The 19,269-nt window shown below is 45.4% G+C and overlaps 1 protein-coding gene across 4 annotated transcripts in view; it reads right to left on the bottom strand.

Annotated features, from left to right (window-relative positions):
• The window catches only part of LOC106576543 (MICOS complex subunit MIC19), a 147,542-nt gene that overhangs the window by 108,493 nt on the left and 19,780 nt on the right, over positions 1 to 19,269 (bottom strand). For all 4 annotated transcript variants that reach the window (XM_082964050.1, XM_082964051.1, XM_045700064.2 and 1 more), the window contains one exon: positions 38 to 218. In XM_082964050.1, the coding sequence (XP_082820176.1) occupies positions 38 to 218 (181 nt within the window). The remainder of the gene's footprint in view (positions 1 to 37; positions 219 to 19,269) is intronic.

Below are 19,269 nucleotides of genomic sequence, written 5' to 3'. Positions count from 1 at the left end.
GGGGTTGAGAAACGGTTGGAGGGGGTTAGGGACTTACGTAAAGCTGGGTGCGTAGCCTCTCATCCTCAGCGCTGACCTTCTCCCTCATGACAGCCTGCGTCAAGGTATTATGGGTCGTGGCTCTCTCCAGCTCCAGGATACGACCCACCTCATCCTTCACACTGGCCTGGGCCTCAGCCTCAGCAAAGGATGCAACATGGACCTTCTCCTCCTCCAGCCTGACAGAGACAGACAGTTAACATTTACAATACTAGACAGACAAAGGACAGACGCACATAAGCATACGCAAGCAGACACGTACACAGACACACACGATGTACACACAAACATACACAGCTCAAGTTTCTGAAATCTGAAAAGTAGTGTGTGTAATTATTCATTATAATTTTGGTGAGTTTGATATTCACATTGTTTCTTGTAAGTGAATATCTCAGGAATAGTTAAATGAGTTGTCAGGACTATAATAAGCTCTTATTTAATGTGATAAAAATGATCAAGGAATGTCCTCTGTCGTGGCCACCCGGATGGCATAACTATGTTTTTCACCTACTGTACCCATTGACTAATGTACATTTTTTCATATGTACATCCTAATGACCATTACAGATGACAATTTTGCACATACAACAAAATAACACACAAAGAAAGGGGGGTTTTCCACCCCAAACACTTACGTTATGTCAAAGTACACTGCTCAAAAAAATAAAGGGAACACTAAAATAACACATCCTAGATCTGAATGAATGAAATAATCTTATTAAATACTTTTATCTTTACATAGTTGAATGTGCTGACAACAAAATCGCACAAAAATAATCAATGGAAATCCAATTTATCAACCCATGGAGGTCTGGATTTGGAGTCACACTCAAAATTAAAGTGGAAAACCACACTACAGGCTGATCCAACTTTGATGTAATGTCCTTAAAACAAGTCAAAATGAGGCTCAGTAGTGTGTGTGGCCTCCACGTGCCTGTATGACCTCCCTACAACGCCTGGGCATGCTCCTGATGAGGTGGCGGATGGTCTCCTGAGGGATCTCCTCCCAGACCTGGACTAAAGCATCCGCCAACTCCTGGACAGTCTGTGGTGCAACGTGGCGTTGGTGGATGGAGCGAGACATGATATTCCAGATGTGCTTAATTGGATTCAGGTCTGGGGAATGGGCGGGCCAGTCCATAGCATCAATGCCTTCCTCTTGCAGGAACTGCTGACACACTCCAGCCACATGAGGTCTAGCATTGTCTTGCATTAGGAGGAACCCAGAGCCACCCGCACCAGAATATGGTCTCACAAGGGGTCTGAGGATCTCATCTCGGTACCTAATGGCAGTCAGTCTACCTCTGGCGAGCACATGGAGGGCTGTGCGGCCCCCCAAAGAAATGCCACCCCACACCATGACTGACCCACCGCCAAACCGGTCATGCTGGAGGATGTTGCAGGCAGCAGAACGTTCTCCACGGTGTCATGACGTTGGCCTCTTTGGGTACAGGAAGGACAGTTGACCCCCTCCCCTTCGTACCATCACCCAACCTACCTTCCCCCCAACCCAGGGTTGTAAAAAACCCTCTGAGGAGAATCTCCTACCCCATGTTTCATAGAGAGACAAAGGAAATTCTTCCAACTCATAGAATTGAAGAATCCAGCTACGAACTCATCCGCTTGGTACAATTTTGTGATACTCAGAAGAGACAATATAGCCATATTACCATAAAACTGTTTATATAATAGACTCAGTTTAAGACTTGCCTCATATGGGTGTATGGAATGTATTGATAAGGATAAAGCTTTTGTAAGACATTGAGATGCTATGTACTGATGTAATGTGATAGAATTGTATTTCTGTAACCAAATCTAACTCAGTCATAGGCATGCCCCAGGGACATATACAGGACCAGGCGTCATTTGACCAGCCTGTTCGATGGGCACTATAAAACACTCCCTGATTTACATTTCTCCAGACCAGGCCTACACTCCGTTGGCCAAATAGGTTCTACCATCTAATTCCTCTACTGAAAGTGAACCATACCACGTGGTTAACTTTTAGACTATCGATACTGACAGAATAAGAACAAGTCTTTGATATTAATTATTAGTCTGCAGCTAAGTAAATTATATCATTGAACGCGAAGACCAACGAAGCAACCATTCGATGACGACATTAATGAAGGTCGCTCTGAAAGATCCATTCTAACCGAGAGAGAGAGAGAGAGAGAGAGAACGCGGACAAAACTCCCCAACAGAACTACTCTCCAACAAGAATCAGAACGACACACTGAGCGTAAATATATATATTGATTGCAATTGTTCCCGAATGAGTGAGCCTTCAATTGTCAATTGTTAATGAACTCTGTGTAAACTTCTCAGCTGACCATTTATGACCCATTGTTCAACAGGCCGACCAGCCTGTTTAGCCCACAAGGGCACATTCCGATACCAATCCTTTGTTGACGAGAATTACTGTTTGTATGTTTTTCTGTTAATTACTTAGTGTAGTAAATAAATGATTTTAAGACAATTGATGTATGGATGATTTTAGTAAAGACTGGGTTCGTGCAGATACAACAATTTACGACGTTTTGGAATGAGACTGGACTAGAGGTAAATCCACCATTTAAACTTAGAAGATAATCGACCTATACTATAATAGAATATAATATTATAGTACAGGAAAGTTATATTAGGAAAATTATAGCTTTGTAATCTGAATATTCTCCTTGGTGCCCCGACCTCCTAGTTAATTACAATTAAACGATTAATCAGTTTAATCGCTAATTGATAAACATATCTTCCGTTTAATGGTACCCCCAAAGACACGACAACGGTGTCTCCAGACTCTGTCACGTCTGTCACGTGCTCAGTGTGAACCTGCTTTCATCTGTGAAGAGCACAGGGCGCCAGTGGCGAATTTGCCAATCTTGGTGTACTCTGGCAAATGCCAAACGTCCTGCACGGTGTTGGGCTGTAAGCACAACCCCCACCTGTGGACGTCAGACCCTCATACCACCCTCATGGAGTCTGTTTCTGACCGTTTGAGCAGACACATGCACATTTGTGGCCTGCTGGAGGTCATTTTGCAGGGCTCTGGCAGTGCTCCTCCTGCTCTTCCTTGCACAAAGGCGGAGGTAGTGGTCCTACTGCTGGGTTGTTGCCCTCCTACGGCCTCCTCCACGTCTCCTGATGTACTGGCCTGTCTCCTGGTAGCGCCTCCATGCTCTGGACACTACGCTGACAGACACAGCAAACCTTCTTGCCACAGCTCGCATTGATGTGCCATCCTGGATGAGCTGCACTACCTGAGCCACTTATGTGGGTTGTAGACTCCGTCTCATGCTACCACTAGAGTGAAAGCACCGCCAGCATTCAAAAGTTACCAAAACAGAAGCCAGGAAGCATAGGAACTGAGAAGTGGTCTGTGGTCTCCACCTGCAGAACCACTCCTTTATTGGGGGTGTCTTGCTAATTGCCTATAATTTCCACCTGTTGTCTATTCCATTTGCACAACAGCATGTGAAATTTATTGTCAATCAGTGTTGCTTCCTAAGTGGACAGTTTGATTTCACAGAAGTGTGATTGACTTGGAGTTACATTGTGTTGTTTAAGTGTTCCCTTTATTTTTTTGAGCAGTATATAATAACAAGGGGTAATCCAATGAGCAACACTGCAGCTGTTGATTTCACCGGTCATCAGTCATCAAGTATATTATACATAATCAATACGCGACATTCAAAGAGTAGGGTATTTGATTCAAACATAGGCTTTATTTCATAAATATTTACTTTATTGCCTAAATTATCTTGCTGACTGGAGGAAGGCAATTTGGCATTGGCTTGCAAATGAAATCCGCTGCATCATTTTTAAATGATTGTCATTACTCTACTGATAAAAAAAACAACAACGTATATGTAGGCTAATAATACAATGTAATAATAGCATATTTGATTTAGCTCAATGAAAACTTGGACAGTGAGCGTAAATCGCATTTCGATAGATGCATGCGGTAGTACCTAGGCTATCTGCAACGGAAATTAATTTACAAGGATGTGTGTACTGGCTACTGTAGGAAAGTTACAAATCTAAATCAAACATTAGTTCCATAAATGAGCCTTGTAGTCCATACGTGTCATCCTATGACTTGGACGTTATGTTGAACACTGACTAGTCTTTCCCTCTCATTTTAGTAGATGTACTTTGCCGTAATGATCTGATCACACCATGCAACGAGGGATGTAGCCTACAGTCAGAGGGAAGATGGACAGTGTTGATAGGCAGGTGAACTGTCCAAAGGGGTTACAAGGTAAAAGTGGGAGGCGGGATTAGGTCGTCTCCGGTCCTCCTTGCTTGGCAGGGATATCAGAAAAAAGGGCAACTTCATAACATAAAATACTATATGCCATATCAAATAATCGATTGGACTTCCCGAATGTAGTATTTTCCCTGTGACAGAACGTCATTTTTTTGTAGATATGCGTTATTCCACAAAGTTCTATCTAGCTCTGCAGTGAGTGGGAGGGGTCTGTATAACCACGTGATGTAGCTCTACCTCGCTCTCCCTGAGTGAAAGAGGTGAGCACTTTGACAGACAGTCCAACGAGTCAGAGAGGGTTTAGGAACAGACACATTTTGCCGTTATTCTCCTTTAAATCCACAAGCTGGTCTTGTGGTTCGCCAGCTGGCAGAAAGAGGGCGACATTGAAGACTTTACAGTTGAAAATGACAAAGGGTAAAAAGAAAGGTTATGTCAGAAGATGATAATTTGAAGTTTGAAAGCTATGACGCAGTTGGTTTTTCTAGTTAAAAAAGATAAACCAAGTCTGGCTTTGCTTTGAAATGCCTCAAAGCCCTTAGTTTGGAGATTGATTTAGACGTGACACTTTCCTGTGAAAATACCCCCGGACATATTTACATAGGAAGAGTGCCGTGTTATTTTGAGCTGGTAAACCTGCACACACTTCCCACCAGGCAGTTGGAACGATGCAACTTTTTGAACCATCACTAGGCATTAGATTCTCATAGTTGCCTAGCAACACGTTCATCGCTACACTGCGCTGGTGTGATTGGTGAAGTAAAGGAAGGTCCCTGAACAGTGAGATCCAAACTGTTCCTCTGTTTAGAATCAAGCACACCAGCCTAATATACAGTGCATTCCTAAAGTCTTCAGACCCCTTGACTTTTTCCACTTTGTTAGGTAATAGCCTTATTTTAATATTGATTACACAGATTTTTTCCCCCTCATCATTCTACACACAATACCCCATAATGACAAAGTAAAACCTTTTTGGGGGATATTTATGCAAATCTATTCAAAAATAAACTATTTACACAAGTATTCTGACCCTTTACTCAGTACTTTGTTGAAGTACCTTTGGCAGCGATTACAGCATCGAGTCTTCTTGGGTATGAAGCTACAAGCTTGGCACACCTGAATTTGGGGAGTTTCTCCCATTCTTACATTTACATTTAAGTCATTTAGCAGACGCTCTTATCCAGAGCGACTTACAAAATGGTGCATTCACCTTATGATATCCAGTGGAACAACCACTTTACAATAGTGCATCTAAATCTTTTAAGGGGGGGGGGGTTAGAAGGATTACTTTATCCTATCCTAGGTATTCCTTAAAGAGGTGGGGTTTCAGGTGTCTCCGGAAGGTGGTGATTGACTCCGCTGTCCTGGCGTCGTGAGGGAGCTTGTTCCACCATTGGGGTGCCAGAGCAGCGAACAGTTTTGACTGGGCTGAGCGGGAACTGTGCTTCCTCAGAGGTAGGGGGGCCAGCAGGCCAGTGGTGGATGAACGCAGTGCCCTTGTTTGGGTGTAGGGCCTGATCAGAGCCTGAAGGTATGGAGGTGCCGTTCCCTTCACAGCTCCGTAGGCAATCACCATGGTATTGTAGCGGATGCGAGCTTCAACTGGAAGCCAGCGGAGAGAGCGGAGGAGCGGGGTGATGTGAGAGAACTTGGGAAGATTGAACACCAGACGGGCTGCGGCGTTCTGGATGAGTTGTAGGGGTTTAATGGCACAGGCAGGGAGCCCAGCCAACAGCGAGTTGCAGTAATCCAGACGGGAGATGACAAGTGCCTGGATTAGGACCTGCGCCGCTTCCTGTGTGAGGCAGGGTCGTACTCTGCGAATGTTGTAGAGCATGAACCTACAGGATCGGGTCACCGCCTTGATGTTAGTGGAGAACGACAGGGTGTTGTCCAGGATCACGCCAAGGTTCTTAGCACTCTGGGAGGAGGACACAAGGGAGTTGTCAACCGTGATGGCGAGATCATGGAACGGGCAGTCCTTCCCCGGGAGGAAGAGCAGCTCCGTCTTGCCGAGGTTCAGCTTGAGCTGGTGATCCGTCATCCACACTGATATGTCTGCCAGACATGCAGAGATGCGATTCGCCGCCTGGTTATCAGAAGGGGGAAAGGAGAAGATTAATTGTGTGTCGCCTGCATAGCAATGATATGAGAGACCATGTGAGGATATGACAGAGCCAAGTGACTTGGTGTATAGCGAGAATAGGAGAGGGCCTAGAACAGAGCCCTGGGGGACACTCGCCACGCCACCTGGTAGGAGCGACCTGTCAGGTAGGACGCAATCCAAGCGTGGGCCGCGCCGGAGATGCCCAACTCGGAGAGGGTGGAGAGGAGGATCTGATGGTTCACAGTATCAAAGGCAGCAGATAGGTCTAGAAGGATGAGAGCAGAGGAGAGAGAGTTAGCTTTAGCAGTGCGGAGAGCCTCCGTGACACAGAGAAGAGCAGTCTCAGTTGAATGCCCAGTCTTGAAACCTGACTGATTAGGATCAAGAAGGTCATTCTGAGAGAGATAGCAGGAGAGCTGGCCAATGACGGCACGTTCAAGAGTTTTGGAGAGAAAAGAAAGAAGGGATACTGGTCTGTAGTTGTTGACATCGGAGGGATCGAGTGTAGGTTTTTTCAGAAGGGGTGCAACTCTCGCTCTCTTGAAGACGGAAGGGACGTAGCCAGCGGTCAAGGATGAGTTGATGAGCGAGGTGAGGAAGGGGAGAAGGTCTCCGGAAATGGTCTGGAGAAGAGAGGAGGGGATAGGGTCAAGTGGGCAGGTTGTTGGGCGGCCGGCCGTCACAAGACGCGAGATTTCATCTTGAGAGAGAGGGGAGAAAGAGGTCAAAGCACAGGGTAGGGCAGTGTGAGCAGGACCAGCGGTGTCGTTTGACTTAGCAAACGAGGATCGGATATCGTCAACCTTCTTTTCAAAATGGTTTAAGAAGTCATCCGCAGAGAGGGAGGAGGGGGGGGGGGGAGGGGGAGGAGGATTCAGGAGGGAGGAGAAGGTAGCAAAGAGCTTCCTAGGGTTAGAGGCAGATGCTTGGAATTTAGAGTGGTAGAAAGTGGCTTTAGCAGCAGAGACAGAAGAGGAGAATGTAGAGAGGTGTGAGTGAAAGGATGCCAGGTCCGCAGGGAGGCGAGTTTTCCTCCATTTCCGCTCGGCTGCCCGGAGCCTTGTTCTGTGAGCTCGTAGTGAGTCGTCGAGCCACGGAGCAGGAGGGGAGGACCGAGCCGGCCTGGAGGATAGGGGACAGAGAAAATCAAAGGATGCAGAAAGGGAGGAGAGGAGGGTTGAGGAGGCAGAATCAGGAGATAGGTTGGAGAAGGTTTGAGCAGAGGGAAGAGATGATAGGATGGAAGAGGAGAGAGTAGCGGGAGAGAGAGAGCGAAGGTTGGGACGGCGCAATACCATCCGAGTAGGGGCAGAGTGAGAAGTGTTGGATGAGAGCAAGAGGGAAAAGGATACAAGGTAGTGGTCGGAGATTTGGAGGGGAGTTGCAATGAGATTAGTGGAAGAACAGCATCTAGTAAAGATGAGGTCAAGCGTATTGCCTGCCTTGTGAGTAGGGGGGGGAAGGTGAGAGGGTGAGGTCAAAAGAGGAGAGGAGTGGAAAGAAGGAGGCAGAGAGGAATGAGTCAAAGGTAGACGTGGGGAGGTTAAAGTCACCCAGAACTGTGAGAGGTGAGCCATCCTCAGGAAAGGAACTTATCAAGGCGTCAAGCTCATTGATGAACTCTCCAAGGGAACCTGGAGGGCGATAAATGATAAGGATGTTAAGCTTGAAAGGGCTGGTAACTGTGACAGCATGGAATTCAAATGAGGAGATAGACAGATGGGTCAGGGGAGAAAGAGAGAATGTCCACTTGGGAGAGATGAGGATTCCAGTGCCACCACCCCGCTGGCTCGATGCTCTAGGGGTATGCGAGAACACGTGGGCAGACGAAGAGAGAGCAGTAGGAGTAGCAGTGTTATCTGTGGTAATCCATGTTTCCGTCAGCGCCAGGAAGTCTAGGGACTGGAGGGTAGCATAGGCTGAGATGAACTCAGCCTTGTTGGCTGCAGACCGGCAGTTCCAGAGGCTGCCGGAGACCTGGAACTCCACGTGGGTCGTGCGCGCTGGGACCACCAGGTTAGAGTGGCAGCGGCCACGCGGTGTGAAGCGTTTGTATGGCCTGTGCAGAGAGGAGAGAACAGGGATAGACAGACACATAGTTGACAAGCTACAGAAGTGTTGTTTCTTGTATTATTGTCTCCTGTGTCTTTAGAGAACTGTTTCACTTTGATATCCTTTTTCTTCTGTCCTGATTTTCTCTTTCTTTTCTTCTGTTAACTAGATATTCTTTGTTGTTCTTCGTTAGCTAGCTAGCTTCTTCCAAAAGAGTCCCTAGCAACTGCTTAGCAACTGGTAACTTCTTCTCTGCACATCCTCTCAAGCTCTGTCAGGTTGGATGGGGAGCGTCGCTGCACAGCTATTTTCAGAGATGTTAGATTGGGTTCAAGTCCGGGCTCTGGCTCGGCCACTCAAGGACATTCAGAGACTTGTCCTGAAGCCACTCCTGAGTTGTATTGGCTGTGTGCTTAAGGTCATTGTCCTGTTGGAAGGTGAACCTTTGCCCAAGTCTAAGGTCCTGAGCGCTCTGGAGCGGGCTGTCACGTGCCTTTTTACTGAGGAGTGGCTTCCTTCTGGCAACTCTATCAAAAAGGCCTAATTGATGGAGTGCTGCAGAGATGGTTGTCTTTCTGGAAGGTTCTGCCATCTCCACAGAGGAACTCTGAGCTCTGTCAGAGTGACCATTGGGTTGTTGGTCTCATCGCTGACCAAGGTCCTTCTCCCCTTATTGCTCAGTTTGGCCGGGCAGCCAGCTCAAGGAAGAGTCTTGGTGGTTCCAAAATTCTTCAACTTAAGAATGATGGAGACCACTGTGTTCTTGGTGACTTTCAATAATGCAGAAATGTTTTGGTACCCTTCCCCAGATCTGTGCCTCGACACAATCCTATCTCGGAGCTCTACGGACAATTCCTTTGACCTCATGGCTGGGTTTTTGCTCTGACATGTACTGCCAACTGTGGGACCTTATATAGACAGATGTGTGCCTTTGCAAATCATGTCCAATCAAGGTTATTTACCACAGGTGGACTCCAATCAAGTTGTAGAAACATCAAGGATGCTCAATGGAAACAGGATGCACCTGAGCTCAATTTCAAGTCTCATAGCAAAGGGTCTGAATACTTATGTAAATAAGGTACTTCTGTTTCAATACATTTGCAAACATTTTTTAAGACCGTTTTCACTTTGTCATTATGGGGTATTGTGTGTAGATTGATTAAAAAAAAATTCGCAGCAATTTTAGAATAAGGCTGTAACGTAACAAAATGTGGAAAAAGTCAAGGGGTCTGAATACTTTCCGAAGGCACTGGAAGTGAAGTAAAGACACACTGAACCACTGAGGAGGAATGTGGGTGTAATTAGCCGACAATACTGACTGAAGAAATATATAAAATCAACAATGTTGACCTACGCTCTAAAATAGAACTTAAACTATTCTATGGCTGAAACAGTAACAGGAAGGCTAGAAATCACAGATAGATGGGTAGTCCGATAGTGATCAACCAAAGTTAAAATAACATTCCTATGACCACCAGTCCACTACAACCCACCATTAAACTGATAGACGAATCAAAAAGTCCATCATCCACCACAAAGACCTTCTATATGTTGACTGGCCCTGGGTGAAATGGTCCAATATACAGCTGATGTTTGGTCTGCTACCTCTGATATCAGAGAGCAGGGGGGAACAGGGGTGACGTGCAATGTTTTTCAGAGTGAAGCAGAGCGAGAGGGGGAAGGAGAGAGAGAGTCTAGCCATGTCCAGTCTCGCAGTCCACTGAGCTGCACATGTCAGCACTCTCCATCCATCATGGGCTCACACACACACACACACACCACACACACACACACACACACACACACACACACACACACACAGCAGAATAACATTCCTTTTCAAAAGATAAAACCATTCAGTTATCCATCTCTCCAGTGTAATAGTGAGTGAGCTTGCGGGTCTTCTGTGTGTGTGTGTTTACATGCCTGCCTGCCCGCGTGTTAGTGTCAGGTGTGTGTGTGTGCGTGCTCTGAGATCATCTTTAATGGCCCCTTCCCTCCACCAGGTCCTACAGACCTTTAAAAGACACTGAAGGAGCCCAGGGAGTCAGAGGAGATCGGGTTGAAGGCAGCTAAAGGAGCGGCCATTAGCCCTGGCCAACAACAGAGCAACTCAGACAATAGATAAGTCCACACCGCAACAATGAGAAGTAATGGGAGTGCCTTGCTGAGAAACAGCAGCAAAGCAGAACCTTTAAAACCCACACACACCCTTAACAAGTGCAAACCCAAGCAAAACGGCTATCGCAGGGCAAGGTGCCATCTATCCACCTCACATCTATTCCTTTCCGATCATTATTGCCCGTCTAGGGATATTGGACACATTTTTCTTTCGCTGTGCAAGACCGGCAAGAGAGAAAGTGTGTGTGTGTGTGTGTGTGTGTGTGCGCGCGCGCTACCAGGGGGAAGAAATCATCTTCCTGGGAATAGGTGGATGCTTTCCCCCCTCCACATGTGGAGATAGAGAGACTATAATCTTTGGTTAAAGAACTGGGAGATTGGCTGTTTGGGGCTGGGTGTGTTTTTAGATGGCTCAGTGATTTGAGACTTGAAAATAGGGCGAGGGTGTGTAAAAGAAGGTTATTGAGGGGTATCATCACTTTGGAGAGGACTGCATGTGCTCCTCTCCCCAGCCACTCCAGAGCGGCACCCAAAACACAACACTGCTTTCAGCACGTTGAAAGTGACCTTGAACAAGAACAAGTAGAGACTTGAAAGTGCTTCACTTTTGGTGACACAGAGTGAAATGTAGGAAAAATAAACTGCTGTGTCACAAATGTTAAGTCCTTAACGACTCCTTAAAATAACAATTGACTGGGATGTTCAGTCAGTCTGAAGGTTGAGGGCATGTACATACAGTAGGTGTTGAGGTTAAGGCCAGGCAAACAGTGATCATGTTAGGTCAACATGTACTAAGGTCACCACTATGTGGTAAGGTCAATTAACACACTCTTATTTGTAGGCGTTCCAAACCATTCTCAAACCAATATGCAGAAACAGTTTGTGATATATTGAAAACCAAATATCCAAATACACTGACAGATCTTTTAAAGAGCAGGTTTAAACACACTCTTATGGACTTTGCACCGATTTAACTTCCATTCATTATTATGTGTTATGTAGTGTCTCGTGTAACTATGAATGCTGCCAGCTTGGTCAGAGCTCACTGGGAAAAAAAACATGTCAATCTCAATGTGACTTCTCTGGTTAAAAGACACACACACACACACACACACACACACACACACACACACACACCAAATAGGATCTGGGTCAACAAACTGTTGAATTCCAAAATACTGTACCTCAGATCTACTCAAAGACCCCTCCTCCTCTCCTACACCCCTCCCCCTTCAAATCTCAAAAAGTCTTTGATTGTAGATATGTTGTAGATATGTTGTAGATATGGATTGTGACAGTCTTGTGTAACGGTGCTGAGGTGTGCCCAGGGCCCGAACCAAACGCCTCTGAACAAAGAGGTTTAAAAGGCACCATGCAATTTTAATGTGGGAATAATGTTGTTGAATGCTGGGGATGAATCATTGATGGGTTAGCCCCCTCTGCTCCCCTCAACCCCGACTCCTAGGAGCAAAAGGGGCTATGGGGGGGTAGAGGCTGGTATAACCAGAGGATGGAGGGTGGCTCTAGATACCTTTCAGTCAGTCAGTGAAGTAGTACCACCTTTCTATAGGAGTTGAGCCCTTCTTACACCTGGCCAATGAGGAAGCCTGGTGTGACCTGTACTGTACTAACGCTAAGCTGCTTCTCTCACTATGGAGACAGAAAAAGCAAATGTGAATTCTAACTATTATTATGGCTTTGTTTTCCGCTAAAGAATCAAACGCAAGGGACGATCAGGATGTGGAGAACATAATTTCTGGCAGAAAATGCTATTAATGGACTGTTAGCGGGAAGAGGACACCTTAACTAATTTGTATTGCTGTTTACAAAAATGACAATTAACTAGAGGGGAAAAACACACTCCTCCCCAGAGAGAGGCAGGCAACATGAGGAAATGTATCAGGTGTGAAATGATCTCCAGTGCTGGAGCCTGAGGGCATATAGGACCTGTGATGAATCATCCTATTGGTGAGCTGCTCTAGAGATTATGTGTAGGCAAAGAAATATAGTTACTAGAATGGACATACCCATTCAAAGTCAACATTCTGTGATGAGTGGATTCCGTTTCTACGGTGACAGAAGGGAGGGACACACTCCATAAGTGCAACACATTCAATCACACAACCAGCCATGTGTCAAGTCATCTACATGTTGATAAGGCTACTAAGTTAATGGTGTGAATGCATCTCACCTCTGATAAAAGGGTAGTATTGAAAAGAAAGGAGAGAAGAGGCCTAGACAGCTGCTAGTGGGTGATACATCTTCACTTTCATCTAGGCGTAACGTACCCAGCCGGTAAAACACTGGTATCCCTCTGGGACCGGTTCGTACATAAAACATCCTCCATTCAGGCTGCAAAGGCATCCGTTTCCTCCTTAAGTAAGGGGGGGGGGGGGGGGGGGGAATATGCGTACTGTCTTCTGCCTTAATAAAACGAAATTTTCCACAGCCGTTGTCAGATATATTCCGGAAGATGCACACTGCAGCGTCTGTTGTTTACCCCTGGCTGAGCACGGGCACAACATCAGGAAGTAGCAGTAGCCACTCTAGCATGGTGGTGGAAAATTAGGTTTATTTTATTTCCTTTGCTCCCTCCCCCAAAAACGGGAGGGAGCAAAGGAAATGAATAGAAGGAGGTGTGAGAGTGAGTGAGTGAGTGAGAGGCTCAGTTGGTAGAACATGGCGCTTGCAACGCCAGGGTTGTGGGTTCGATTCCCACAGGGGAGCAGTATGAAAAATGTAGGAACTCACTGCTGTAAGTCGCTCTGGATAAGAGCGTAAGCTAAATGACTAAAATGTAAATGGAGAGAGAGAGAGGAGTAAGCGAACAAAACAGATATGACCTCAATCATTAAGAGTGATCTAAAATAGAGAAAGAAGTCCAAATGTCAGGCTGGTTAAAGAGGAGAGACATGCTGGGAGAAAGTTAATGCCATCACTATATTATCAAGCAACAGTGGGAATATAAACCTCTGCCTTAGCAACACGCACCAATTACCAGCCAAACAAGGAGAGGGAGCCTAGCCAACAGGGTCATGGTACAACAATTATTTGTATTTATTATGGATCCCCATTAGCTGCTAGCAGCAACTACTCTTCCTGGGTTCCAGCAAAATTAAGGCAGTTTATACAATTTGAAAACAATACATTCACAGATTTCAGGCCTCTCAGGCCCCTTCTTCACCACTACCACATATCTACAGTACAAAATGTGTACATAGTGCGGCAGGTAGCCTAGTGGTTAGAGCGCTGGGCCAGTAACCGAAAGGTTGCTGGATCGAATCCCCAAGCTGACAAGGTAAAAATCTGTCGTTCTGCCCGACAAGGCAGTTAACCCACTGTTCCCAGGCCGTCATTGAAAATAAGAATTTGCTCTTAACTGACTTGCCTAGTTAAATAAAAGGTTAAATATATATATTTTGAATGTTATCGTGTGTGTGTGTACGCATGCATGTGTCTGTGCCTATGTTTTGTGTTGCTTCACAGTCCCCGCTGTTCCATAAGGTGTTTTTATTTGAGGGGAAAGTTCAGCTTTCTGAGGTTCCTCATCTCTAGTTCGAACTTTGAAGTGCCATTGTGGGACAAATGTGGCGTCTGTGATAGTACATACACACACACACACACTCCACTTAACAGTAGAACCGCTGGGCCTCGAGGGACCCCTCTTCAAGCTAGTGAGTAGTCATTCTGACTGCAACATTCTAACACTGTAATTAATACATTTCATATAGGCGATCACAAAATTTTTAATTTGGTTGTGTTTATGATGGTCTCAGGTAACATGAGAACAATAGCATTTTCATTAGTTTATGTTACTGTAGACTATATGTAAAACATGTCAATAAAAAAAACAAAAAATAATGAATCAAGTGTTCAATCAATTGTATTTTTGGAGGCTGTGTTACAACTATTAAACAGAAAGCATGTGTGCTGGATAGGGTTGTACATTTTGGGGAATATTCAGAGGTGGAAACTTTCCGTGGGAATTAATGGGAATATATGCAAATTAATATTAATACCATTTCAATTTAGATGTTTTTTGCATTGTATATATTTACCAAATCATAATGGAGACAGAAACATAAACCTTTTACCTTATCATAAGTAGACATAAAGCCCTTGCTTGGAAGTGTACTCCGCCAGACTGCCAAGAACCTTGTCCTCATCCAGGCCAAGGTGGCGAGACACGGTAGTGATGACACCATAGGCCTTGTTGATCTCTGCACCAGACAGGATGCTCTTGCCAGCATACTTGGGGTCCAACATGTACTCTGCAGTGTGAATGGGCTTCAGGCAGAAGTCTTCATGCTTTTTGATGTATTTCAGAACTGCAGTTTCCTCTGCTTGGCGCAACATTGAAGTGGGCAGGGCAGTACGGATTTATTCTCTTACATCTGCAAGCAGAGTCTGAACATCAGACAGGATGGCATTGTCTCCCTCAATCAGTGCAATGGCTACTGCTTTAGGTTTTAGGCTGCTTTACCACTCTCTCCCAAAATACATCATCCAGGAGGATCCTCTTGATGGGGCTGTCCATATCGGCAGACTGTGATATGGCCATTTCTTGGAGAGACTCCTTCCCCTCCAGGAGACTGTCAAACATGATGACAACACCACCCCAACGGGTGCTTGGAGGGAGAGATTACTGCTATAACTTGATGACTCTTCACATACCTAACTGTTTCCTTGGCTCTCTTGCAGAGTGTATCCATTGTTTTCAGTGCCATGATGTCCTTGAGGAGCAGATTCAATGCATGAGCAGCACAACCAATGGGTGTGATGTGAGGGTAGGACTGCTCCACTTTAGACCAAGCAGCCTTCATGTTCACAGCATTGTCTGTCACCAGTACAAATACCTTCTGTGGTCCAAGGTCATTGCCTGTGAGCATCAGAGGTGAACCAGTTGCATACACAGCTCGAGCAAGACATTCATCAGCATTTCTCTGACTATGTTCCTCCATTGAGTCAAAAAAACGTCCGATTCCAGGAGGACCATGAGCTGTTGCTATCGATAAGGTGTCTGATTCGTCATTTTCACCTCGAAAAGAAGTAGAGGGACTTTTGTCAGAGCTTATTTGTTGTGAGCACTGAGGGAACTTTATGCACTTGGCCAGATGGTTCTGCATCTTTGTTGCATTCTTCACATATTATTTGGCACAGTACTTGCAAATGTACACAGCTTTTCCTTCTACATTAGCTGCAGTGAAATGTCTCCACACATCAGATAGTTACTATTTACTAGTTAACAAAAAATGTGTCATAAAATATATTTCACCCCACCCAGTATTGTAATCAAAACTTACCAGAAAGCATGTAGCCCTTGGCTCAGACAGTGTAGTAGTGTGGGCTCAATAGCATCTCATTAGTGTGCAAGATCTTGAGAATCAGCTGTACATGTGATGGAAGAATGCACTGTGCATGCAGAGGGTTGCAATTCCATTGAATTGGGGATAGTTTAACCAAAATATGCCACAAGACCTAGAATTGCCTTATGTGTATCCCACAAAAAAGGTTCACTGTTATAAGCTAACTTTTTTGATTCATTTAAGCAAAATTCCAAGGCTTAACTTCCCATGGAAAATGTTCGGAAATATTCCAGAAATTTACCGGAAAGTTTCTGACCCTTTGCAATCCTAGTGCTGGAACACCCTAACATATCATTTTTACAAGGGCAAAATAAAAATACCCCAACTTCCAAGATGCACAGTCAACAAGACCAACGGTCAAATTATGAAAACATCAGTGGCCACATTATAAAGCACAAAGTGGCCTTGATAAATAGTGAAATTCTGCACAAATTCAACAATGGTATTACAATGAATAGAAGTGTCGATTTGACAGCAGTCAAAAATAGTAAATTATTGTCAGCTTGTGCTTACATGGTGTGCATCTTCACGTAACGGCATCAGTTGGAGCGTGTCCATGTCACAAACAAGGAAAGCTGGTGAGTGTGCGTTGCTGAGATGTAGGGCCTGCTCTCTCAGTGATGACATTTTGTGCTGCTAATCGGCCCATAGCATTGTCACCAGCTTGTTCTATAATTTCCTCTCTCCTGTCTCACTGTTTCATTTGGTGGAGGCGCAGGCACCTGCTCAGTGCGTACTGTTACGGCTGAGGATCAGAATAAATCAGCAGAGATGCCAGGATATGTATTTCTTCCCCACCATCCGAGTCGTTTTCATTCAGATCTTGTAGCAGAGCTAACGCAGCATGTACATCCCATTCGTCTTGGTCTTCTTGCCATTGTAAATTACGGACGCTCACACTGTGTATTACAAGTAGACCAGAGTAGACTGATAAAAGTGCTTGGATTCAGTAGACTGATAGAGTATATAATATATAGAGATTGTAATTAGAATAGATCAATAGAATGACCCGCCCTGTTCTTCATTCACAATGATGACGACCTAGGCCTAATTATGCATCCTCTTCCCCTCACTCATCAACTCAACCTTTCTCCCTAACATATTTTTACTTCATTTATTTAATCTGTTGTTGTATCTGTGAAATTAGTGTCGATATAGTTTAACCGGTTCAGTTTCGTGGAAATTATCAGCGTGATTATCAACGGACCACGGCACCTTCAATTCAACTGTCGGGAGGGGCAACGGAGGAAAACCTTTCAAAAAAATGACATTCCCTCCTAAAACGGATTAATATTAAGATTCTAAGAATGACAGTGTGTGATAGACTTATTTAGGAAAAGTCAAGCCGGAGGGGGGTCAGGACATTAAAAATGGCAGAGTAATAAAAGAAACATCCTCTCACTGTCAACTGCATTTATTTTCAGCAAACTTAACATGGTTAATATTTCTATGAACATAAAATTCAACAACAGACATACACTGAACAAATTCCACCAGACATGTGACTAACAGAAATGGAATAATGTGTCCCTGAACAAAGGGGGGGGGGGGTCAACACCAAAAGTAACAGTCAGTATCTGGTGTGGCCACCAGCTGCATTAAGTACTGCAGTGCATCTCCTCCTCACGGACTGCACAAGATTTGCCAGTTCTTGCTGTGAGATGTTACCCCACTCTTCCAACAAGGCACCTGCAAGTTTCCGGATATTTCGGGGGGGGGGGGGGGGGCTCTAGCCCTCACCCTCCAATCCAACAGGTCCCAGACATGCTCAATGGGATTGAGATCCGAGCTCTTCGCTGGCCATGGCAGAACACTGACATTCCTGTCTTGCAGGAAATCACACACAGAGCGAGCAGTATGGCTGGTGGCATTGTAATGCTGGAAGGTCATGTCAGGATGAGCCTGCAGGAAGGGTACCACATGAGGGAGGAGGATGTCTTCCCTGTAACGCACAGCGTTGAGATTGCCTGCAATGACTACAAGCTCAGTCCGATGATGCTGTGACACACTGCCCTAGACCATGATGGACCCTCCACCTCCAAATCGATCCCGCTCCAGAGTACAGGCCTCGGTGTAACGCTCATTCCTTCGACGATAAACGCAAATCCGACCATCACCCCTGGTGAGACAAAACCGCAACTCGTCAGTGAAGAGCACTTTTTGCCAGTCCTGTCTGGTCCAGCGACGGTGGGTTTGTGCCCATAGGCGACATTGTTGCCAGTGATGTCTGGTGAGGACCTGCCTTACAACAGGCCTACAAGCCCTCAGTCCAGCCTCTCTCAGCCTATTGCGGACAGTCTGAGCACTGATGGAGGGATTGTGCGTTCCTGGTGTAACTCGGGCAGTTGTTGTTGCCATCCTGTACCTGTCCCACAGGTGTGATGTTCGGATGTACCGATCCTGTGCAGATTTTGTTACAGCTGTCCGTCCGGTTTCCCTGTAGCGCGGTCTTAGGTGTCTCACAGTACGGACATTGCAATTTATTGCCCTGGACACATCTGCAGTCCTCATGCCTCCTTGCAGCATGCCTAAGGCACATTAACGCAGATGAGCAGGGACCCTGGGCATCTTTCTTTTGGTGTTTTTCAGGGTGAGTAGAAAGGCCTCTTTAGTGTCCTAAATTTTCATAACTGTGACCTTAATTGCCTACCGTCTGTAAGCTATTAGTGTCTTAAGGACTGTTGCATGTTCATTAATTGTTTATGGTTCATTGAACAAGCATGGGAAACAAAATGTTTAAACCCTTTACAATGAAGATCTGTGAAGTTATTTGAATTTTTACGAATTATATTTGAAAGACAGTGTCCTGAAAAAGGGACGTTTCTTTTTTTGCTGATCTTACATCTCAAGCAAAAAACATCTGCAACCCACTCACCAGCTTTCATTGTTTATGTGACATGGGCATGCCCCAACTGATGCCAATGCCTGAAGACTCATACCATGTAAGCACGAGCTGACAATAATTGACTATTTGATTGCTGTCATATCGCCACTTATATTCACTATAATACCATTGTTTAAGCAGTCCAAATGACTGCTCCAGTGGTTCTGGTGTTAAACACAGTGGCACTCAGACACACCTACTGCCACAGTCACCACACATCACAGTGACACCTGTGCTCACCACTGTGTCCCACGTAATTCAACGTAAGCATGCCCGTTGGTGACAGGAACAACCTGAGAAGTGAGACCTGTGTCTGTCTGTCCCTGTCTGAGTATCAGTCTGAGTGGCATCCTCGCTGAGCCTCTTTTTTCTCCCACAGTGCTTAGGGGCCACCACAGGTCAACCCCAATCAGAGAGCACAGCAGTGAGTGCT

Source organism: Salmo salar, chromosome 17 (genome assembly GCF_965601325.2).
Source record: "Salmo salar chromosome 17, fSalSal1, whole genome shotgun sequence".
Classification (NCBI taxonomy): domain Eukaryota; kingdom Metazoa; phylum Chordata; class Actinopteri; order Salmoniformes; family Salmonidae; genus Salmo; species Salmo salar.
Note: the sequence above shows the minus strand (reverse complement) of the source record. Positions and strands in the feature narration are given on the sequence as shown.